Source organism: Ischnura elegans, chromosome 13 (genome assembly GCF_921293095.1).
Source record: "Ischnura elegans chromosome 13, ioIscEleg1.1, whole genome shotgun sequence".
Classification (NCBI taxonomy): Eukaryota; Metazoa; Arthropoda; class Insecta; order Odonata; family Coenagrionidae; genus Ischnura; species Ischnura elegans.
The window spans coordinates 3,695,170-3,721,543 of record NC_060258.1 but is presented as its reverse complement, the minus strand read 5'-3'; the positions used below and the strand labels follow the sequence as shown (position 1 = coordinate 3,721,543).

The 26,374-nt window shown below is 36.4% G+C and overlaps 1 protein-coding gene across 1 annotated transcript in view; it reads left to right on the top strand.

The window, feature by feature from the left end:
• The window catches only part of LOC124170391 (zinc finger protein 37-like), a 35,375-nt gene extending 9,612 nt beyond the window's left edge, over positions 1-25,763 (top strand). The window contains exons 2-8 of the mRNA XM_046549111.1: positions 649-816; positions 7,447-7,566; positions 9,038-9,166; positions 10,890-11,021; positions 13,314-13,386; positions 21,864-23,230; positions 25,692-25,763. Coding sequence (XP_046405067.1) covers positions 649-816; positions 7,447-7,566; positions 9,038-9,166; positions 10,890-11,021; positions 13,314-13,386; positions 21,864-23,230; positions 25,692-25,763 — 2,061 coding nt within the window. The remainder of the gene's footprint in view (positions 1-648; positions 817-7,446; positions 7,567-9,037; positions 9,167-10,889; positions 11,022-13,313; positions 13,387-21,863; positions 23,231-25,691) is intronic.
• The last annotated feature ends 611 nt before the right edge of the window (positions 25,764-26,374 follow it).

Genomic DNA, 26,374 nt, shown 5'->3' with positions numbered 1-26,374 from the left:
TATTCATGTGGAGCTGTCAGAATTTCTTAGATTCCTGTTTATGTTCTTTGATGTGCCCTACACTATTCAGTGCATTGGCTGTTCAGGCATTGCTCTCTTACCCATTGAAATTCGTCCCAAGTATCTCTAGCTGCTGTCCCATCTTTGATGTTTTGTGACTTTGAACATTTTCTCCTCATCTCAAGCACTTTCCTATAACACTCCCATTCAGGATCAGACAGATGATGATTTCATACTTTTCGGCCTCAGAAAGTGGACAGCATATCAGATGTATTTCTTCTTTCCTAGGGTTGGTATTTGAGTACATAGAAACAGGTGTTCAATTACATTTAAAATTAATCAAAAACATATACAACATGATAGATTCACGTTTTAGAACACTATCGTTGAAAACATTTTTTTTCCTCTTCCCTTGCCCCAAGGATGTTGTAATACAGCCACTATGTGAACCGAGTATACCAAGTATCTTCCTGCCTAATTTGGTTTCAGTAGCTGTTTAGCTTTTGAGTTTTGGACTAAGAGAAACATGTCAATCTTTACCCAAATGCTTGGATATCACATTGATAATCCTATTTCATCAATATTATGAGTGTGCTTCATTTTTTGACATTGAAGGAGGTGAGTTTATCACAGTTACTTTCTCCACAGAGTATCCAAGGGGATGAGGCAACTGATGACAAACTGGGGACTCCTGCTGACACAAAAGACTTCATTCAAAATGAGATACAAGGCACCTCACATCTCACTCATTCAGTCCAAAGGACTGAAATATACATTCCCCTGCCAGACTCCCGTCAATTCAGAGATAATATGTTGGTAAGTTTTATTCTCATCCAAAGTGAAACACTTGTTACACGACCTTAATTTATTGATATTTACTATGTTGCTAGACAAAATTGCTTTAGCCCAGTGTAATTGAATGCATTTCTACGGGTAGTCACCCTTGCTTGTGTGACTAGGAAGACCAGATGCCACGAGGTGAAAAAAGGAGGACAGCACCCTTTTAGAAAGGGATGAGAGGAAAAGTAGGCTGCTTGGAAAATAACGTCAATTTTATAAGTTGGATCAATAAAATTAATTTGCTCTGTGAATTTATATATTTTTCTGTGGATCTAATTTTCTTTAGTATTTTATTTATTTGTATCATCTCGTTAGCTATTAACATGTTGCTCATTCGATGTGGATGTGATTTTCATGAAAGTCATTAGAATTGGTCAATTAAATAAGAAAGAAAATCAGAGGGAGTTTTCCATAACATACCTTCCGTTCAAACACTGCTTTTTACAAATGGTGCACACGGTTTATAAGAGGGATTCTTGTTGAAGGTCATACACATGGTGGAAGGACTTGGATTGGATATTAATGACGTATCGAGGCGGAGAGTGGACTCCTGGCCTGACTGGCAGAGCCTGTCAATTGATGTGCTCTGCACTGAATGCTTTTAAAATAAGATAAGAAGAAATATAGCGTCAATTTCATAATTTATATAAGTAAAAATTGATTAGATCTATGATGATATATATTTCGTGGACCTAATTTTCTCAAGCAATTTTTACATTTTTTACACCTAGCATGGTAGCTGTTAACAGATTTTCAATACACGCAATCAATATTTTCAATGCAAAGTACAATTTCTTACTTCTCAAAAATGCACGTGGATATTGGACAAACATCTGCACTGTACCCGCTGGCAGGTGTTCTATGAGTAAAAATATCTGCTGCCTCCTCCCGACATCAAGGTGCGAAAGGGTTAAAAAGAAAGGATGAATGGAGGTAAAGCAGGACACTTGACACATAGTTGCAGATTCACAATATAGAATAAAGAAATTATCAGCATTGTGATTTTGTGTTTTGTTTGTGTATATTACTTTTTCAAGCAATTTTTGTATTTTTAAGTGTTCTGTTTTTAAATTTTTACTGAGGAAATGTTTATTTTGTTTCTCTAGGTGGTCCACATGGGTTATATCTGGGAAAATACCCTTTCTGCAGTTGTATTTTTCCATGGTAGGCTGAAGAAATATTTAGAAATTTTGAAAAGTTCTAAGTTTGTAGTAGCAGATTAATATACTTAACCCATTAATCCCCAGTGTTGCGTAAACGCAACATTATAGAATCGTAATTATTAGAAAAAACCTTTGCGTCAGGATATTTTTTCTCTGGTTTTCTGAATTCCTGAAATACCTTTTGTTCTTATTCAGTTATTTTTGGAAAATTTTTCTTTAAAATAATATTTTTTATTTTACTTCGAAATTTGCCTATTTCGAAGAGTTGAAGTACTACATATTGTAAATCATTTTTTACAAAGATTTATTGAGTAATCTTACTATAGGTAATGTTTTCTCTTAGTTCGAAGTTTCTTTATTCATCATGTTTATATTTGTCACAAACTTCCGTCGTTACTGGCATAAACATGGTTGTTGTAAATAATGTTGCGTTTACGCAACGATGGGAATTCTCTGGTAGACCAGAGGGCTTTTCTCAAAGCATAACGAAACTCGTCAGCATGGCTTTTAATCGACAACTTAGTCTTTTGGAGGCAGTTTAGCTGCATTTTTGGCACTCAAAGGTTGTGAGTTTGCAAACCAAAAGGTGAATGGCATCTTGAATTCCAAAATGGCCATCAGAACGAATTTTACATTGAACACTGGTACTTCGTGGGGTCAAACTTGCGCGCACACGTGGAACCGATACAGGGCAATGTCACTGCCATGTCGTTGAGTGGAAGGATTACTTACTAGACGTTAAATTCAGCTTCAGATGCATTCAGTTTCAGAGATGATAGAATGAGAGGGTGACAAACGTATTAGTTGAAGCAGGATTGTGATGGAAGGTGGAGTGTTCCTCTATTCACTCATTGTAATTTTCTCCGTGCAATCCTGAGTGACCTATTTTTTCTTCTATCGCTTAGGTGATGTAAGGCTAATAATCTAGCTTCAGTTGGATTCGTATCAGTTAGATAGTCCTCTGAAATGCATCTTTATCTCTCATCCAGTAATCATACCAATAATACCGCAGTAGTTTTTGCTCGGCGTTTTGAAAAATGATTCATCCAGGGGTTTCATTCAGATTTAAATGTGAAGAAAATTTTATTCGTTATTTCTACGCCTCAGACGTATACTTTAGAAGAACCGTCAAGAAGGTACCTGAAGAATATAAATTAACAGGAGGGGTGATGTATAATATTTTCTAAACTTTGGAACTACAATGGGGATTACATCTCAGTATTTCAAATATGGATTATTGCAGTAGGCAATTCAAGGCAAATCACAGTTTACTCAAGTAGTATCTAAAGAAAAATCGTCCAGTTAACGCGCACGCCCAGGCAAAAGATGCAGAGAACAAACAGGTTCATCTAAATGTGAAAAAAATAGAATCTACCTCCGTAGTAGTCCCGAATTTCTGCGTGAAAAAAGTAATAGAAACACTTATTACTCAGTATGGAGGCCACTCACCAATCTGTCACTTATTTCTCAGTCGAAAATTACTTGAAATAATTTTGAGCTACTCGAATAACTACGATGAGGAGATAAATAACCATGCATTTACTCAGAGTAAGGCAGATTAAAAAAAATTAATTGGAATACTAATGTTGTCGGGGTATCATATATTACTGCGCACTAAGTTGTACTGGACAAGCTAAGAGGAGATGTCTGTCGCAATTGTGAGGCAATGTATGACGCGGATTCAGTTTGATGAATTACCTAAATAAATATCGACAGCTCTCCGATAATTCTCAACTACACAAAGTGATAAATTTTTGAAAGCCGGATCTATTCTCAACAGACTAAACGAAAATTCCATTCAGTTAGGAATTTTCCTAACAAATGGTTCCATATTTCAGGTGGCACACAGCTAAAATGTTATTCGTTGGGAACAATTCAGAGTAGGTTATACCTTGTACTGTCTGGTCTCTTCTACAGGCTATTTTTATCAATATTTGCCATATGGAGAGGCGGAACTTGAAAGTGTTATTTCCTGAAAGGTGTTCACGAAGATTCCCGAGGAAAACCAAAATATCATCAACGATTACAATCAGGGAATGGGAGGGGTAGATTTACTCGATAATTATGTTGCATGCTACCATATCCAGATTTAGGGCAAAAATCCTCTATTCCGAAGAGGGGTTGATAGTCCTAAGTTGATTCCGTGGTGATTTTACGCCATAGTCACGGGCAAAGCAATTCCTTTGTTAGAATTTCGGTCTCAGATCGTAAGATTTTATTGAGGCAAGTAATCGTTTCCAATACAATGCTGATGAATATGCTGACTTGGCATAAAAATCAGTGCTCGCTGGCGGGACACCTTAGGAAAAATGACATACCAAGAGATGCCCGTGAAGGGAGAATTTGGCATTTCATCCGCAAGCATACTTATAACTCCCGGCAAAGATGTCGAGTGTGCAAATCAAAGATAAGTTATGTAGTGAAAAGTGCTACGTTTAATTCCACGCTGAATATTATTGAACATTACATCAGAAAAGACGATGAAAAATAAAATACGCAACCTAAGTTTAAAAAGTTATTTTTTGTTTTTATTTACCGGGGTTTTCCCAGCGTTGCGTAAACGCAACATTACGCAAATCATATGATATGATAAATATAATTATTTATTCTGAAAATTAATCTTAATTAGGTCAAAATAAACCGTAAAATACGAAATAACCAAAGGTAAAAGCCTTATATGCAGTCTGGGGAATAATGGGTTAATGTAACATAATTTTTGAAAAGGAGGACAAGTCCCCATTCTTAAAAGATCTGCCCAGGCACTGAACGTAATCTACAAAGGATGAAATGGCTAGACCAACCCGGATGTCTGGTCACCCTTTATGAAGGCGTCATCAATACATTATTTCATTTCATTTATTTACAGGAAAACTCATTAACGATATTCTTATGTATAACATCAGAGATGGTAGACCATTGAAAAGAGTAAACACACATTTAATGAAACCATTTAATTAAAAATATCTATAAAGAATTGTTCATTTATGACCAAAATATATAGGAAGATACAATAATATAAATGTTTAGTTATAAAAGTATTCTCGTGGTAGAATTTTTAACATTTAGGACACATCCAAATTGACATTGGGTCATTCCATTTTATTATTATTTTATTGCAATATTGTTTAAACATTAGTATTAGCTCATATCTCCTCTAAATTGTGTTATTTCTATGTGCCTTGAAAAAGAGCCATTTTTTCCCGTGACCAACGATGAGTATTTTTTTTACCAAAAGTAACGTCGAACTCATGATTTTTTCATCAGGATCTTTATTCATACATTAATGATTACTTAAATGAACCATGAGTCTGTATTTGCATGGCCCTTTCCTGTGGATACTGACAACAAACAATGGTACAAGCGAGATTTTTTTGTAAACTTTATTGTTTTGCAGCTGAATTACTTCATGTAGTGAATATTTAAGATAGTCGGGGGATCAATATGGAACACTTAGCTTTAGAAAAAAATCATGGCTTTTCATCTCACAGGAATGGAGTTATGGATGAAAATAAAAATCACCATGTGTTTTACGTTGCTGCACTTTAGGGGTCACGCCCAAAGTTCAATTGCTCATACATCATTAACAATTGACAATTGGAGGATAATTGTACATAATCTTTAGTTTTACCAGGATGTATGACCATGGCAAGTTTCATGAAAATCCGAGTCGGTGAGTGTCATTTGGTCAAAATATTGGTTGATTTTATATGGAATGATCGCATATCCAGATTAATTCAAACGTCTGTTCACTATATGTGTGACCGTCTGTTGCACAACATGAGGCAAAAAGTCTGACCACCCTCATCTACTTAGGTAGGTAGGTCAATATTAGCGTAATTTCACCACCATTCTTGTGAGAGAAATGTCACACATCCCATGGAGGAGTCCCATGGTGTACTGTCTCATTTCTCCTTTCTAGCCTCTTGTCTTTGCTACAGCATAGATGAATCTCAAGATTGCTCTCTTTTTCTTCAATCAATCTTCCTGCTTTATCTCAACATAGGAATTAGCCAGACCCTCATATAACATTTTTATGAGCAAGGGAGGTACAATAAAGAACCAAATCCAACTTATTCATTTAGTAATTGAAACTACAAAAGATAACAATACAAATAATGTAAACATGAAGGAAACGTGTTACCTTTATGTAGAATGAATGTCTCTCTCTCTCAACCAAAGGAAATTATTCAAGGTCCCTTCCATTCTCTCAGTTTCCTTTGCGCTGTGCTAGTGCCGAAGAAACACTAGGAAAGCACCTTCATCCATTGCAAAGGATTTGTCTGAGCTGAGAGCTTGTAATGGGTATCCGTTTGAGTTTCACTACTATGAGACCAACACAGTATTTGTTTTGTCCTGCCTCTTGATCCTTACGTTATGGCCACAGGAGACTACTTTCATGTTTCAGGATTGAAGGTGTAAGGCTCGCTTTACTGTTCTGTTGAAGAATCTGATGTGTGTGCGAAGGTGCAGTCATAAAATGCATCGTGTATAGCAGTGAAATGCTAGAACACATACAACAATCGGTGGGTGTGAGATGCCAAAATAGCCCCTATTCTAATTTCGTTCAAGCATTTGTGCAATTCCATGCCATTTTAGAAATAAATACTGTTCTAATCTGAGCAATTCCGTGACCCGTGTAAAATGGCTATCAAAGATTTTGGATGTTTGCAATCTTGAATCACTTGCATTTTTCTGTCTCTTTGTCATGTCAACTACATAGATGTAAAACAGCCCCAAACAAATCAGTCAATGATTCAGAATGTGGAAATTGTACTGCTGGAGTGTGATATGCTTCTTTCCTGTCACTAAATTTCCTTTACATGACGTTTTTTGTAACATATCTGTAGTTTTTGGTGAGGGATACCTGTGGTGGAATTAAATATTTGATGAAATAATTTTTTCTTCCATGGAATGTCCTGATTTGTTCGTATGACGAAAAAATTACTAGAGTTATTGTTTAGAAGTTGTGTAATAACTGACTTAAGGAGACAATATCATCATAGACTGCTTGAAAATCGGTCTATCTCAAAATGGATTCACAGATAATGAGGGTTTTACTTCTCTCCTTTGCTAATAATGAGAAAACACTAATCCTTCTGCCCCCGTGTTGTGCCCAGGACCATATCAATACCACATATAATGCGTTATAAATGGCAATATAAATCAAGGTTCTACAGGATAGAATAATGTCTGAGTTGGAAGGGGAAGAATTTTCCCACTTATACTGTGGATAGCATATTGAGAAGCATTCCGCACTAAGGTGTGCAAAGTAATCTGGTCATGTCAGCCATTTCATTTTTGGTTGCCACTAAAATCTTGTGCAAACATGATTTCAGCCAGCTTGAATGGTCTCAGGGGAAAGAGGAGGTTTTATTGTTATCATTTATAGTTATTTACATTTTTATTTTGACCCCATTGATTGGCACCCAGCATTATCTTCTAGGAAACTGTGAAGGAAGAGAACGAAGACCCTCTCAGTGAATGTAATTATCCTGAGATGAACACACCGGATCCAGATGGAATTTCAAGTAAAGCTTTGGACCCATTGGCAACTGAGGACTTGGTAAGTTCATGTTTGCTTTGTTAAGCACATTTTTGCTACTACACAAATTCAGTCCTCCATGGAATAATGCAATATCATTTACCATAATAACTATACCTTTTACCTTCCTTTGTCAAATATAGAATAGGAATATGATCACAGGAATATTTCCTCCACGGAATATTCCTGTACTAGTTGACATAAAAGCCAAACCTTTACCCTAACTTTGTCTAATGTGAATGAGTAAACTTGAGTTGTGTCATAAGTCTTCATTAGAACTTTCACAGTTAGTCATGTTAGTTTAAGATACGCTTCTGGGCTATGTTACCTTGCAATTTTTTGGGTCGCCCCAACTTTCTCTGGCTGTTTCTGGTTTCTTTTTTAGGGAGATTAAGGGAATCAAAATTCCCAAAAGTTTTGGCCCATTGGCCCTAAAGTTTTTTCGACTAACACAGACATGTGTCATTCTTGAAGAAATCATTCAAAATGAATGGTTTATTCTTTTGAATACAGATGCTCTAATCACACACCATTGCTCACTGAGCATTTAAGGACTCTGACGTCATGGCATTTCCCATTTTTCTCAGCATAGAAACACCACACTCACTTCCAATCACCATATAACAGAAGGACGGATCAACTTCGTAAGTCCTAAGATATCTTTGAGGCAACTCTACTGTCCGCTAACTATTTCATTGGGACGTATTTCTTCTCTTTTATATCTTTTATAACTTTTACTATTCTTCCAGCAGTCCGTCTACAGCTGTTTTTATCAGGCTGTCATGCCTCATTATGTGGTCAACTACTGGTGAAGTCGTTTCAAATGTGAGAAACCTTTCATGGTGAATGATAAATCCTGTTGTGTTAGTTCTGGCTGGCTGTATTGCCACATAATCAGGTGATGCAGTTTCTAGCCAATCCTACCAAACATGAATTGCTCCCAAAAAACAATTTATATAAGGCATATTGTGACTGTTGCAGATGTGGATGTGGTGAGAACTATATGGAGTAAATGATAAGGGGGACTCAGCATTTGTCCTTCACCATCTTTGGAGAGGGTATTAGATGTTTGCAAACCAGGGTGGTTGTTAAGAGGCATCAATTTCTTTCCATGAGGTGATTTTAATTGAACTTGTTATGTGTTCATCTTTGATTGAAATAAAATATAATGATCACCTTTAATGGATGAAATCGGTTGCCAATGAATATGTCATGAGACCATGATTTCACAAATTATTGCTGATAAATTTTTTGTTCCTTTTTAGGAAGGGTTTCCTATGGCTAATTGAAAAGGCAGAGTAACTTAATGGGCCATATTTTGTTAGTCGATGAATTTCTCCCGTCTTCCTATCTGAGGTCAGAATAGCTTTTCAGGGAAATTTTCAATTATGTATACACTCTATATTTGTTGTTTTGGTTGTGATCTTTTTGCTTCTAATACCAATTGGTGCAAACATGTATCAATGAAGTGTTAATTCTCATTTTTTCTCAGAGTGGCATGGCAACATGTGGGTCCCCTTGTGTAAAAGCAGATCATTTCAGTGATGATGGAGGTGGATATGCACACAGTAATAGCACTGATGGGGCCACAAATGACCTTGTTTCCCAAGCCTCTGATCAGGTAATCATAATAATATTAATAACAATAATAGTAATGACAATACTTTAATTGGTCCAGTGATTTGTTTGGACAAACATAAGACATGTCAAGGAGTATATAAGATACAAAAACAGTACTAATGAAGAAAGAAAAAATTTTTATATGCATAAATCGTCATAATTATGAATATAGTTTTTTCCGCAAACAGTCGCAGTATACATGAACACAAAGGGGTGATGTAGAAAAGTTAATTTTTTAAGTGGAGGGTGGCATGCTGTGTAAGGAGACATTTTACCTAAGAGCTGCAGTATCCTTTTTTGAATTTTGCACGTTATTTTAGAATTGGGTCTAGGGCTCCAGATGAGGATACTAAACATCACATTCAGGTAGAATTCACCATAGTAAATTGACAATAATACTAATACATCAATGTCTATACAGTTTACCTGATAGAATCAGAACACAATTAGAGATCATATTTCTGCAGAGCTTTTGAATATGTTCCTCCAAGGTGACTTGATTATCAAGTTTTACACCCAGGTATGGAGAACTAAAACTTTGTGGAATACACATAAATTTTTACAGAGATCAGTTAGTGTGGAGCTGGTTGCATACACTTTTGAGTCACATGCATTGGTAAAGCTTAATATTTTTAAATTACATAATAATATAAGTACCTTAAAAAGTTATATTCGTTTGCTAAAAGTAATGCACATTTAATACAGTTACTACCTGTGAAGCACCCTTAAAAAACACCAAATATCAAAATGTTATGAATATAGCATGTTTATGATCGTTTTAGGCTTACTTTTTGTATGTTAAGAGGGAGGTATGATACCCACTGTACTTAAGGTTAGAAAGGCAGTGGAATGAGTAAAACTAGCAGTTATTGTTTGCAAGCTATGAATTGCTCCTTTATGCTCCGAAGCTATTTATTGCCTGGCTCACTACAGAATAAAATAACTGTGCTGGACCAACATATGGAATTGTTGTTAGATTAAAGAATGGTACATGAAATGTCAAAAAAGCAGGGGCTATTTTCATCCACAAAACGCAGAAGAATTTTAAAAGGCTACCATGGGAATTCAAGGTTGGTAATAAGTCCAGGCATTGCAGTAGTATCAGCTAATAGTATGATGGACTCTTTGCATGTGAGTGAACACATCTCATCCTGCTCTCAGCATAGCATGCTTTCTATTTTTTTTCTGTACTCTTTTGAGCGATTTGCCCATAGTTGAATTTTATGTGATTCTATATTTAATAAGACTATTAAGAATTTTCATCATGATGTAAAACATCTAGCAGATACAATCCACAGAATACAAATGCATTTTGCATGTGTATAAGGTAACCCAAAGTGAAGATGAATGAGGGCAACAATATTTTGAAGCATTTAAAATTAAACCAAAGTCTTAGTCACACATTCTAGCCTTAGAAAAATTGTTATTCACACATGAGTTGCATTTTTTTACGGGATACTAATCCTGCATTTTCTTGAGAAGATGAGTTATTTCCTTTTTTGAGCATTGTGGTACATTATAATTATAGTACAATTTAGTGCACATATATGTAACATACAAGGTGTACATGTGAATATTAACAGGTGAATTTTTTGAGGTGGTGTGTAGATTGTTATCAATGCTATATATAGGAATCATTATTTTTTGATGAACTAATGATGCTATTTCTAGATGTATATCTGTATCTCTGTCGTTAATGATGCTGATTTTGGACTCATGTGCAGGCACAGGCCTCAATGTCTTCCCAAGGCGAGGAGGTGGATGCTGAAGGCACTGGAGCCATCGAGATAGACCTTGACTCTGTGCTGGTTTTGGCCAAAGACGAACTATCTCCCAAGGAGACTGATGCCACTGAGGTATGCATGAAATTCACATTCAATTCAGCCATTGTTCCCCAGACTGCATGTAGGGATTTTAACTTGGGTTATTGTGTATTTTACGGTTTATTTTATCCTAATCAAGATTAATTTTCAGTAAAAATGATTATATTCATCATAATATATGATTTGCATTATGTTGCGTTTACACAATGTTGGAAAAACTCCGGAAAATAAAAACAAAAAAGAACTTTTCAAAATTTAGGTTGTATATTTTAATTTTCACAGTCTTTTCTGATTAAATATTCAATAACATCCTCCTAGAAGGTTACTAGAGGCTCCACCTTCCATCACAATCCTGCTTTGACTAATACGGTGCTCACCCTCTCATTCTACCGTCTCTGAAACTGAATGCATCTGAAGCTGAATTTAACATTTACAAAGAAATACTTCGACTTAATGACATTGCCCTGTATCGGTTCCATGTGTGCGCCAAACAGTTTGACTCTATGAAGTACCTGACGGTTTGATGTAAAGTTGGTACAGATGGCCATCTTGGAATAGGAAATGCTATTCTCGCTTTACGTTATAAACTTACAACCTGTGAGTGCTTAAAATGCAGCTTAACTGCCTCCGAGAGACTACATTGTTGATTAAAAGCCATACTGATAAGTTTTGTTATGCTTTGAGAACAGCCCTCTGATCTACCAGAGAATTCCCATTGTTGTGTAATCGCAACACTTTACAACAACCATATTTATACCAGGAATGGCGAATGTTCGTGACAAAAATAAACATGATGAGTAAAGAAACAGAACTTAGAGAAAAAATTACCTCTAGTAGGATTACTCGATAAATATTAGTAAAATATCATTTACAATTTGTAGTATTTCAAAGCTTCGAAATGGGCAAATTTTGAAGTAAGATGAAAATTGTTATTTGAGTGAAAATGTTTACAAAAATAGCTAAAAGATATATCAGAAATTCAGAAAACCTGAGAAAAAATTATCCTGCATAAATGATTTTTCTAATAATTACCATTCAATAATGTTTTGTTTATGCAATGCTTGGGATGAATGCGTTAAACTAATGGATGAAAGTGATGTTTGGGGAAATCCTGAATTCATAGTACTGTTAACACGGGCACTTGAGCCCAAATTGTGAGAACTTCATCATTATTTTCAAAATTGGTCAAAATGTATTGTAACCGTTACCACTTGGCATTTTTCATGAGTAACTTTAAATCCACATTCACAAGATTAGGAGATCTGATTCAATATCGTGTGTGATTATGTGGTTGTGGGTATACAGCAAAGATTGAATGGAATGCTGAGTGTTTCCCCCTCCCCCCACGATTCCCCGCTTTCCCAATTTTGTGGTTTTTCCATGATGTGCACGCGACCAGTGAAAGGTCTACAATTTTCCCAATCCCCTTCCTCCAAGCAACACCCGTGTGCAGCAAATGGAGGGTGACAGAACTCCTTCCTTCTACAAAATAAGAACATGCTTTGGCCATCCTCCTGCCCCGTGGTGAGTATTCTATGAAAACCCACTTCTTCCTAAGTTTCCTCCAGGTGCCCCAACCTCAGGAAACTAACACTCTCTGTTTAGTAAAATACGGACGAATTTCAGCTGGAAGAGACACATCAAACACGGCTACATGTTGCAGCCAAAGGCTATGCCCGACAGCTGATGGTGTGTTGCCTGTCAGGTGGAGGAGAGGTAGAAAGAGAAGAGAATCGTGGAGGTTAGACTGTGAGTTGAAGAGTGGTGAAGAAGAGAAAATAGGAGAACTGAACAGTAGATTTGCCATGCCAAGAGAAATAAGGTCAACCCACGACGCCTTGAATTAAATATTCTCTCAGCCCAAGTTGAATTAAGATGCTGCAGGAGCTAGCAGAGGTCTTCCCCTCCTCAGAGAGGAGGTGAATGCCCCCTGCTGGAGACAGTCGAGGGGGTCAACCCCATCCATGACGGAGAGCCGATAAGTATAACTGTTATCCCATATGTCTTCTACCCCCTCTTGTTCAGAAGATTCTTGAAGAAATCCCCTATATGATCAAGAATAGAAGAACTTACTCTGAAGAAGACCGTTTCCCAACAATATTTTTACCTTGCATTTTGCTTATTCTTTTGGCCTACACCTTTTCCCTGGAAAGTAGTTTATATTTTAGTATTTAGGACAGCATATTGTTTGAGAGTGTTTAGGGTTAGTGTTGGTGTTGTCACTTCATTTGTTTTTGTATTTAGCATGAGATTCACAAGAAATGAAGATTCTTGTTTCATTTTTTTACAATTTAATTTGTAAATCTGATATCCGCTTACTTTCAGCCTACTGTTATGGAGAATGGGGAGTTGATTCAAAATCGTACAATGGCCATGGAGTCTATGATAGAGGCAGAGGGTGAGTGCTTTGAAAATGTCTCTTCAGAGAAAGGATTTTTAACTAATTCTGATAAGGCGATGTCCAAAAACTAGGTCTCTTGTTCAAAAATATTTTGAATTTGATTTCTTTCGTACTTTTTTTCTACACTCTTATTTTACAAAAGCTAGAGTTTTGTCGTCTTTCCATGAAGTTCATGGAAAATTTTAATATTGCATGTGGCTCGACCCCAGGTCCTCGGCATGACAACTGGGCACTTAAACCACTGGACTAATGCTCACCATTTGCAGAGTGGCTCTTATACATATATATATTTCACCTGTAAATGTTTAAATGCATTTCAGTTTAAACTATTTGGTTATACAGTTATTTGGTTATATATATTTGTATAACCCCATATGGGGGCTGTTTCAGGGACAGCTCCCAATGGACTATGTATAACACAAGAAAATTTCATGGAAATCTGAGACCCGGTTTTTGGACACTCCCAATGTGAAGGATGTAGCACTTGTATTTTTTGTGTATACATCCTTTAGTTTATCCATCAGTACATTCTTTAGTTTATGATTTATAGTTCTGCTTGACAGTGTAATCAGATTGGAAAGTGTCTAGTAAAATTTTCATCATGCATCAGTGACATTCTGCAATATATGCAGTCATGTGTATTCATATGGGAATTCCAGTATACTTCACCTAACAATTTTGTCATTAAGACTGGGTAATAGAAAAAATCCCAATAAATCACTTGAGAAGAATAATGGGCATAAGAATCCATTTTTGTTCCATGTCAGTTGTGGCGTCCGTAGATAAAATGAACATTGAACTTGTTGAAATGAGATCAAGTGGTTTTTTTTCAGTTTTGAAATGATGGTAAAATTTTGCTTCGATAGACACCCCAACCAATTCACTGTTTTTTGCTCTAGACAACTGTGCTTTAATAGGCTTAACAGTTATTCATGGAAAAAGTGAGATAAGGAAAAAAACTGATTTGGCCGAAAATAGGTTATACTTAATTTCAATGCCTTGTGTGCAGCAGATGTAGTTCTGCAGAGTAATGACAATGGGTGACCAGGCCCTGCTTACTTATTCTCGTTAGCTAAGATTTCCAGATTATAGCTTCATCCAAATTGTTAAAAGTTGTACTGCAAAGTACAAGGCATCATCTTCTTTGAGGATGGATGTGAAAAGTTTGAATGAATGGGTCGTTTCTTATAACTTATAACTGCTAAGTATGTTCTTTATTAGGATGTTCTAGTGGTATTTTGTACATCGCTTCATATTTTCAGTACTTTTGAGTTTTATGAATATTCAATCTGGATGCATTCAAAATTTAAATATTATTGTGATGATTGCTTCTGAAAATAGATAAATTATAAGTGAAGTGTTACGGAATTAGAAAATGGATGCATGTGGACAACCTGGAAATTAGGTATCTTTTGGCAATTTTCAGCTTTTTCATATAAAGTAAATAAATCATCAAAGTGAGGAAATGAAATAGATATTCTTACAGACTTACTCATGAATCAAGCTTTGTGATGATTCTTTGCTAGACTCAATCCAAGGTGAATTCCACCTTGAATTCAGGGTCAGCCACTGAAATCAGACGATTGTGGATGGCCCTGAGACGGAGTTGGGAAGTAGTGTGGGGGTAGGCTACTGATACGTTTCAAAATGTTCTTTCTGCCGTTCAGTTCATCTTTGCATGCAAAGTCTTTTATCAAAATATTGGATGCATTTTGAAACGTGACATGCTCTTTGTCATTTTAACATTCTGCATAACTGGTCTGTTCTGATAGTTATGGATACCAATCCATCCTGAACCATCCAGGCTCTCAAACTAAGACTGGCAGAAAGAGATATCAACGGACCTGTGAGGGCACATTCAAAGAGAGGGTTAGAACCCTTTCCTTTCTTCTCATTTGGGGTGTGTATAAACTGAATCCATAATATAAAACTTCGGATCCTAATGCGATGCTTTCCCCACTTTGGATCCGATTTATCCAATGAAGGGCAATGACCGCGGATATATGGACATGAGGCACCCCATCTGACCATCCTTTTATAATATATAATGACATAAGGTATGTGATCAAAGGAATAGGAATAGGAAGAGAATAAGAACCCTTTCCACTCTTCTTATTTGGGGTGTGCATACACCAGGGTTCTCACTCAACCGTGAAAACCTTAAAACCGTGAATTAGCCGTGAATTTTGTCTACCGTGAAAAAAACCTGGAAAAAGCCGTGAATTTCGTTCTAAAACCTTAAAAATCTCTCAATCTTGATAATAATACCTTCCCAGGAATTTTCAACTTCGTTCGTAGCGAGCGCACTTCTATTCATTGTGGGGAGCATCGTCTCATGGGTCAGAAAAGCGTGGGAACGAATGTTCCCTGAAGAAAAAAAAACATCTTTCCCCAGCACAGGCCTATTCTCTCCCCCCTCCTGAAATATGACACCACTTCTCATCAGCTTGTTTACTTTCCTCGACTGCCTTGGTTTCCCCTCCCTCGGTCACTGCTTAGTCCCCCTTCTACCCAATTAGGATTCCCACTGGCTGCAGCGACCACTTTCGAAACTAAATCTAGATGGCCTTGTATCGAAAAATTTGAACGTTTATTCAACACCCTCAATCCTGTGATAGGAAGATCGCTAACCTTTAGGGCAAAAAATTTGATGGTGCAGTCATATGGTCACGCTTCGTCATATGGTCACGCTTCGTTATATGGTCACGCAGTATGCTCTGCGTTCCCCCGTACGATATGGCATCAGTTCCGAACTTCACCTCGTACGAGTGGTTCCCTACTTTCCAGGGTGGCTGGACTTCGAACCACCGAGTGTTTTCCATGTGGGTTTAATAAAGTCAGGTTTCATTTTCACTAGTTTAATTTTATTCGTCTTCGGACCATGGCCCCTCCGAAGAAACTATTGAGAACTTTAAGAGTTGGACTGAAAATAATTGAACATGAAGAAAAGAATCCGGGCTAGATGCGCGTGAATATTGCAGAGCGCCTTGGGTTGTCCGCTAGCACATGACGGTGGAGGTGGGGGTAGAGTGAGCTACCTGGAGAAAACAAGTAGAGATATGAAAGCGAAGATCCAGATGAGCGTGCCACTGACGATTAACGCAACATTGTTCACGCTTTACACACTACCTCAAGTATATTAAAAATATATTCATTAGACAGGAACAATTCAAGTAATAGACTATTTTTGGCCTTCGTGATCCATCTCACAACCAGTCACTGCGCCGGCGAATGCGGTTGTTTTAGGCACAACATTCACATTGTTCTCGTGAATACGTGTACTGGAAATGGTGTTTGATGGATAAGAATTTTTACATCAGACTGAAATCCATATTAGCAGTGTAAATGCCGAGTCGAGAGCAAACATTTTTTTAGTGAGGTGGCGTCTTCCTTCGGAATTTTGAAAGATATATGGGTCGAGTCAACAATATGACCTATGTGTCTTGATAAAGTACTACTATTCCTGTTATTATGTAAAATATTGTTTGAAACCTATAATGAATATCTTAGGTACTCGCCAAAATCCTGCGTTTCCTGGGACATAGGCAACCTATCAAAAAAATAAAGCATTGATCGTTTTTCCTCATTCATTTTATAATCGTATCGTTATTAGGAAGGAAAAATTTTCCCCTAGTGGAGTTCCAAAAGAGGAGGGTAGTCTTAGAATCGTGTTCGTCTTAGATGCGTGCTAACACGGTGTATGAAATTGTTTTTCTATTTATTATGTTCAATAAACAATTTTCATAAAATATTTTCCGTTAAATAAGAAAGAATCAATTTATTATATTCTATAAACAATTTGAATAAAATATTTTCCGTTAAATAAGAAAGATTGGGGTGGGGGAAATTCGGTTACTGTGCAGTAATAGCAACGTGCGCAAAAAACAATCTCTCGGCAAGGAATTAAAAAAGGACCTAGGGTGTCCGGACGGAAGAAGTTCCGAAGGGTATTCGACGTCCAGGCAAGAGCGCGGTTGGGCTAGACCTTTAGTCGGCCCTGAATTTTGCAAACCATAGATCACGTCATAACAGATATCACTTTTCTATGCGGCGTTAACATTCACGGCGGTTGTCGCGTACGTTAATTTTCTGTTGATATACGGCCAGTGATTTTCTTATTGTTGGCTTAGCAACGGACCGTGAATTTAGCGAAATTGAGACCGTGAAAACATAAAAAAAACGTGAAAACCTGAAAAATAACCGTGAAAACCTGGAAAAGGCCGTGAATTTCATTATTAAGGTAGAGTGGGAACCCTGATACACTGTAGCCATAATATAAAACTTCGGATCATAATGCGATGCTTTCCCCACTTTGAATCCGATGTACCCAATGAAAGGCAATTACCGCGGATATTTGGACATGAGGCACCCCATCTGACCTTCCTTATATAATATGTAATGACATATGGTATGTGATCATTAATACCCCATGCCTTTATACTTGAAATAATTTTATAAATAATGCAGGGTGTAGTGGTTAGGAAAGTTTCTTTAGAATAGAGGTGTGCCCCTTAGACAATATGATATTTTATTACTACTGTTAGTGTTCTTGTTTATGCACTGCAAATATTTCTTTTTTAATGCATGTTGTCCTTGAAGGTAAGTTCTTATAATATGCCATATTATTACCCATTTATCTTTCTCTCAATGATTTATTAAGATGGCAATGATTTTTTTGTGAACTTCAATTACCTTTTGACCTGCGTAGTTGCTGTCCATTTTTATTTTGCATATTTTTAGCCTTGCATTGCGAGAAAGTATTCGCATCTAACCCATGAATCCCCAGCGTTGCGTAAACGCAACATAAATGAATTATATTTTTCAGAAAAAACCTTTACTTCAGTATATTTTTTTCATCGGTTTTCTGACTTTTTGAAATATCTCTAGTTCTTATTATGCCACTTTCGCTAACATTTTCATTGATATAATTATATTTTTTTATTCAAAATTTGCGTTTTTCAAGGAATTGAATCACCGTAAATTGTAAATGATTTTTCTGTAAGATTTCTTGAATAATCTTACTGTAGCTAATGTTTTGTATTAGTTCTAAGTTTCATTATTCATCATGTTTATTTTTGCCATTCACTTTCATTGTTACCGGAAAAAAATCAGGTTATTTTAAATAATGTTGCGTTTACGCAACGATGGGAATTCTCTGGTAGACCGCGGGGCTTTTCTATAAGCAAAAGCAGCTCGTTGTCAAAAAACGGAAAAAAAATCTTCTTTACGTCTTAAACTATTTTTATTCGTCTTCAATATCCCAAGGCCGCACTACAATCACTTTTATATTAGCAACGTAAATAAAAAACAAAACAAACACTCATCATCACCTTGAACGTAAAAATGCAAAACCCTACAAAATATTGATTTTCACATTACAACACCTCCCCTCATTCGAGGATGATGGAAAGGAACACAAAAAACATCATACATAACTTCGTAACTTTAGTTGTGAGTTTCTTACTCCAACTTAATTATGCCCATTTCTTTGGCAAACAATAATGTCTTAGGTCCAGACAAACTCTTTGTCAAACAGTCTGCAATGTTACTATCAGATTTCACATATTTCAATGAAATCTCTCCCTCCTTCACAGCCTCTCGGACATAGTTGTATTTTACCACGAAATGTTTACTCCTCTCTTTTACTATGTCATTATTGGCAATGTATATGGCACCTTGGTTATCACAAAAAATGGTGCAGGTCTTTGGAATGAGGCTGCTTTGCTTCAATTCACAAAAAAACGGCCTCATCCACTGGATTTCACACACACATTCATAAATAGCAACATACTCAGCATGCGTGCTTGAGGTGGCTATGCTTCTCTGCTTCCTGCTTTTTCCAAATCATTGCTCCACCTCCCAGCGTGATAACATACCCAGTGACAGACTTTCGATCATCTCTATCCCCTGCCCAAAAAGGAAAATTTCAGTCTCTTAAACTTTCCCTGTATACATGCTTCACATTCTTCTTCTGTCTTCTTACTCATTAAGTTCCGCAATGGTTCTATCTTCATCATCCCTTCATGGTGCAGGTGTCCCAAACGGTTGTGCCATGTTGTTGCTGCAATTTTACATGCTTTCATACCTTCATGTTCTTCAGCTTCTTTTCTTATTTGTGAAATAGAAGCACTCCCTTCAGTAGTGAGGTAATACAGGAAACCAACGCGATACCCCTGGAACAGAGTAGCTTCTTCGTCGCAAACAGTAGTCTTTCCGTCTCTCCTCACAATGGTCAAGCCCTTCTCTTCTAATTTCCCTTCCGAAATCAAATTGTCTTGGAGGCAAGGAATATATAACACATTAGTTAACTTTATTTTCCATCCACCACATTCATTCGACATCTGGATGGTCACTGATCCTTGACCTTCTATTTTAAGTGATGTACCATCACCCACAGTTACTTCTCCAGAGAGGGGTTTGAAATCAACTAACTAATCTTTCCTAGGGCTCATGTGATCCGATACTGCTGAATCCAGTAATCATATGCCGTTGTTTGCATGGTTTGGATTTCTTTGCATGCAGAGTACTTTATAGCCTCTTGATACTACTGATGCTGATGAATTCTTCTCTTCTTCATCTTCCTTCTGTATGGCAGAACAAAATCTTGCAGTATGCCCCTCCATTCCACATGTGAAACAAATGTATCTCCTCCCAATAGGTTTCTTTGGAGCATTTTGTGATTTATTTTCACTGCTTACTTTAGGTCTGTTTGGCTTCTTCTTTACCTTGAGAACCTTGTGTTCTTCTATCTTCGCGTAATCCTCATTTTTCATTCTCTTATCTTCTAGCAGGAGTTGGGACTTAACATATTTGGATGTTATGTCTCCTTCATTTGTTCTGTAAATACTTCGTATAAACCCAGCATATTTTTCTCGAGGCAGACCCATGAGGTAGAACGCAGCCAGTGCTCTATCCGGGAGATTAATGCCACACTTAGTAATTTTACGGTTGTAATTCTGGATCTTGCTCATGTACTCCATCATGGAAAGGTCTTCCGTTTTTTCGGTATTTACCTTTTCCTTTAGGAACATTATCTCCTGGAACACGTCGTAAGTGGTACACATGTCTCTTAATGCCTCCCACATATCCTTCGCTAGGTCCAGTCCCACGATATCATCCAAAAATGAATCATATACGTATTGTATAATAATGGCTCTGGCCTGTTGATTTTGTCGCTGACGGCGCCTAACCTCTTGTGGTGGGAGTTGGCTTTCGTCTTCCATTTCTATCTCGTTTCCATCACTGCCGAATGTTATGTATGGATGGAAACCCTTTACCGCTTCCCAACAATCTTTCTTCATTAAAAAAGCTTCAATTCTTACAGCCCATACATCGTAATTATCGCTGTCGAGTATTGGGATACACGTCTTCTTTTCTTCCGCCATTTTTGATAATTCCGAACTTACAAAGAACAATTATGGGGTTCACTTCTTCTAACCTCAAACGTATTCGCCGTTCACACCATCAAAAGAAAAACTTCGCTTCGCATCAACACTTAGTGTTTAAGTCTCATAATCTATCAAAAAACGAAAAAAAAATCTTCTTTACGTCTTAAACTATTTTTATTCGTCTTCAATATCCCAAGGCCGCACAACAATCACTTTTATATTAGCAACGTAAATAAAAAACAAAACAAACATTCATCATCACCTTGAACGTAAAAATGCAAAACCCTACAAAATATTAATTTTCACATTACAACACTCGTCAATATGGCTTTTGAATTGAACAACGTACTCTTCTGATGGCATTTTAGCGGCATTGTGTTGCTCTCAGGTTGTGGGATAATAAAGTTATGAGTTAATTGCTAATAGATTTCCATGATGGTAATCTTTACAAGTTGTTACTTTGTAGATTCGAACCGTTGCGCGCCCATGTGGAATAGATACAGGGCCCGGCCAGTTATTCCAAAGTCATTGAATGGCAGTCTTACTTTGCAGAAATTACATTCAGCTTACGATGCATTAAATGTTGGAGACGATAGAATGAGTGTTTGAGAAACGCATTGGTTGAAACAGGTTTTTAATTAATAAAAACCAAAAATAATAATAATAATAATAAAAACCAAATTTAAAACCGTTACATACAGTCTGGGGAATAATGGGTTAATAATGATGATAATATTTTCAGTTCAACATTATGTGTGTGCATGGCATTTGTAAATTCAGTGTAAGATTACATTTGTGCATGAAAAAGTGCATTGAGATGTTTTCTGGAGTAGATACTTGAGGTTAGTATGCAATATTTTGCCCAATTTCTCTTAGGAGCAGTGCCATTAAATTTGTGAATAAATGTATGGAAACCACCATAAAAGTAAAGATTAACTGACACCTTGTTATGTGGATATTGTCTAACCTAAGAATCGGTTAAAGTAGCTACCTTGATATATGTCTAATTGCTGTTATAAATTAGTTCAACGAGTCGTAGATTTCATGCCTGTCTTCACTTATTTTTAATGTGAAATTCTTTTCTAGTGTCCCCAGCTTCTGAACGAGCCTTAGGCTTGTTTACAGTCCATGAACCAAAGATTAGAGCATCACATTCAAGGAAAGGCAGGAAGGTGATCGATAAAGACATTAAAAAATGTGATATCTTGCTTGCTGAGAAAATAACGTGCTCAAATCCTAATGATGGACGGGTACATTCGAAATCTAGCTTTGCATCTAAAATCAGAGGGGATAGAGCAACAATGACTATTGCTGGGGAGACAGGTTGTCGTAATAATGCAGACACCATCAAGTTTTTCAAGAATGGGAAGAATGGTTCTAAGGCAGCCATACAGGAAAACAAAGTGAAAAGTACTTGCATGATTAAAAATCCCGGGAAGCGTGCCAGTTTAAGGAAAGAATCTTGTCATTGCTTCAACTGCGAAGATTCATTCAATGCCAAATATGATCTCATAAAGCACCACGAGATTCATTTTGGTTCTGGCAATTTGGATATTGATTCAAATTTGTCAATTGGAAAAGATTCGTCCCTCAAAACCTTTGTTTCTAAGAGAGAAACTAAAAGGTCGTGTCAGCCCATCTCGAAAAGTTTAAATCATCTGATGAGTAAAAGACAAGAGGTGAGACAAGAAGGAAATGGGCTTTTTAAGGCAAACTTTGGAGGAACAAAGGAGAATAAAAATGTGAGGGAAGTGAAGAGAAGCTTCATTGTAGATGGGAAATCATGCACAGCTAGTCGACACACAACAAAGAAGTCTTATTCCTGCAGTGAATGTGAAAAGTCTTTCCCTGAAAAAGGCAGCCTTGTCCGTCAGACCCGGACTCTTACGAAGATAAAACCTCATTCTTGCTATGAATGTGGTAAGTCTTTCACTCAAGATAGTACCCTTCTCAATCACATTCGGACTCACACGAAGGAGAAACCTTATTCTTGCAATGAATGTGATAAGTCTTTCTCTCGAAATAGTAACCTTGTCCGTCACTATCGGACTCATACGAAGGAGAAACCTTATTCTTGCAATGTATGTGATAATTCTTTCTCTCATAAGACTACCCTTGTTAATCACATCCGGACTCATACGAAGGAGAAACCTTATTCTTGCAATGTATGTGAAAAGTCTTTCTCTCATCAGACTACCCTTGTCAGTCACATTCGGACTCATACGAAGGAGAAACCTTATTCTTGCAATCAATGTGATAAGTCCTTCTCTCAAAAGAATACCCTTGTCTTTCACATGCGGACTCATACGAAGGAGAATCCTTATTCTTGCAATAAGTGTGAAAAGTCTTTCCACAGAAAGAGCATCCTTGTTTGTCATATTCGGACTCATACGAAGGAGAAACCTTATTTTTGCAATGAATGTGATAAGTTTTTCTCTCATAGGAGTACCCTTGTCAGTCACATTCGGACTCATACGAAGGAGAAACCTTATACCTGCGATGAATGTGAAAAGTCTTTCTCTCAAAAGAGTAACCTCGTCTGTCACATGCGGACTCATATGAAGGAGAAACCTTATTCTTGCAATGAATGTGATAAGTCTTTCTCTCAAAAGATTACCCTTGTCCGTCACATTCGGACTCATACGAAGGAGAATCCTTCTTTCAATTAATGTGATATGTCTTTCTCTCAAAAGAGTCACCTTGTCTGTCACATTCTTACTCATATGAAGAAGAAACCATATTCGTGCAGTGAATGTGAAAAGTCTTACACTACCAAAGAAAACCTTGTCCTACTCAAACTGGTTTATCGAAAAGAAGCCTTATTCTTGCAATGAATTTGGAAAGACTTTCTCTTAATAGATCCACCTTTTTTCATTTGCAAACACACAGGGTTAAGTTTTAGTTGACTAGTTTTTGGTAATTGTTAGCAATCAAGGTCAATAATTCTTATTATTACAAGAACTGCTTGTATGAAATACAAAAATGTCCCATAATGTTGAAAATGGTATAATAATATTTTGTTTCGTCTGTGACCTAATTAAATAAATGTTCAAGTAATTTTACTCGTCTATATTTTCATAGACTAATTAATTTGTTCGTTTATGTTTAACTGCTATTTTTTTACTGGTAGAAAATTATTTACATTTGAAAGCGCATTGCATTGCAACACTATCGATAAGAACTGCAGGCACTTTGTCTCAAGAAGATTTTTCAATGTTATGTCAATGTCAATTGTGTGATTGATCAATGTTTAATTGTCTGATCGATGTTAGTTTATGTAGTGTTTCTATGTAATTTATATGGAAATATCAAGTTAATAATATACGATTGATGGAGAGAGTACTAAGCTGAGTGACTGGTCTGTTTATATTGTTGATTTACCCGCATGCCTTTCGATGATTACATCAGTATTGTGTTTTAGTTTGAGTGCCTGCACCACAATCACCATGCAATTCTTTGTACAAAGGACAATCATATTTCCTCTTGAAAACATTGCTAGCCATGGTTGAGCCTTAAACGATCAATCAAGGAATTTCTCACCCAGGTGAATGGCCGTATATTTCCTGGTAACTGTGTCCCGTTGATTGGCACGAAGCAACTTCCCTGCTGTGTATAAATTCGAGAAAAATTTTTTAATCAACGCTACATAATTCTATGCACTTAAAGGGCATTTAGTATATGCCCATTAGGGTTATGACTTTTTGTAACCCCATATTCCTGTGCTATAAATTGATGAACTTTTGTACAAAACTAAAGAAAAAGACATTATTTCTATTTTCTTTTTAAATAAGGTCACCCCAACCCAAAAAACTTCTTTTATAATATTAACTTATAAGGTGAAAAACACATTTTGTAGACGTTTTTTATTTAGATTATAAATGAAATCATAATTATGCAATTTTATAGCACTTATGTATCAACACACACCTGTGCAATGGCGTAGCGAGGGGGGAGGTCCGGGGGGACGGGACCAACCCCCACCACCGAAATATAAAACACAATTACATATCTTCATGAAAGATAGAAATGGAGGTAGTTAGTAACATTGATAAATCATGAATTTAAAAAAGAATTCGTTGAAGAATGAAATTATTTCAGTTATAAAAAGTGTTAAAAGTAGTTTAAAACCCTCTGCTTAGAACCCCGTTTTTTACAAATTTTTCTTCTGGTAAAAGAATAAATGTTAAAATAACTAGTGTTGCTCGGAAATTCCACCTCACATTACTTAAATTAGGAATTTTCTGAAAATTTACCTTTGGAAATCTTTCATTTTCTTAAAAAAAAACTGAAAACTAGAGTAAAATGAAATAGAAATTTCACATCATCACGTCATTCTACTGATTTAGTAATCTCTTCTTTACTATTGTTGGATTTCATTTTACACTGTTCATAATTATATACAAGTTTCAGAATAAATGGATATTCAATGATGGGAAATGTCTCTTTTTCTTAAATTTCATTATCCATTACTAAGCGAAGAACTCCATCAAGAACTTGGTACTGACAGGCAATGAAGTGTGGCTTTTCTAGTTTCTTTCCATCGAACTCTGAATGACTTATGACAACCCCATTCTTTCTTCCGGTATTCACATTTGTAGTGTTAGCAACAATCATCTTTACACTTTTCCATAAATTTTTCCATTAGTCTCGATTATAATTTCCAATATTTTTTTTAGTTTAAAAATGTTTCTAACTCTAGCGTTTTCTTCATTTCTTCTTTTATTGTAACGGCTTCAAATAGTGGATCTGTAAATACCCAATTGTGAATGCATATCCACATTAATCCCATCTTAAAATAGCTGTTTACAAACTACTGATGCTGTGCAGGATGATAAATTTAAATATATTACTAACTTTGTTGCAGTTTTGGTTTGCTGTGCTTCATACATGTGCTTGCGGATTCTTCTTCTTCAGACCCTTTATATTCACTCTCAGTCTCTGATACACAAGCTGGCATTATTGTTGCAGTTGCTGTTGAGGAAGTAGATGCCAAAGGCATCTTCTTCCTCAACAGCAACTTCTTTTGGATGGATGGATATATTCATTACTTGCTGCCTTTTCAGTAGAATACCCTACTTTTCCTTTACTCTCAATCTGTGGATTATATAACTTTCTAACCTCACAGCACAACCACATTATTATCTTTTGTTATGTGAAATACTTCTCTCAAAGAATAGTATTTTCCTCGCTTTATACATTCATCATAGATTTTAGCACATGTTCTAGTTTTGATTGCCCTACTTGATTTGATAAAGTTAGGAAATTTAATTTCTTTCACCGCAAACTTGTAACTTCTTTCGTAATCTTTTTTTCTTTTTCCTTCCTTCCTTTGATAGATGTTCCAAGGGTTAGATAAGGCCAAAAAGTTGTATTTTCGGTGGTACCCTGCTGTTCTTTTCAAGTGACTGTTCTTCTAGTGGAACAGTTATTCTTTTCCTTTGTGTATTGAGTAAGATTCTTCTCCCAGATCTTCTTTTTCCTTTCATTAGTAGTTCCACTTACCTTATGAGACATTACGATTTCAAATTGCAGTTGGAGACTTGGAACAATTTAATAATAAATTAAGAATAAGAAATAATAAGAACATCACAAACGCA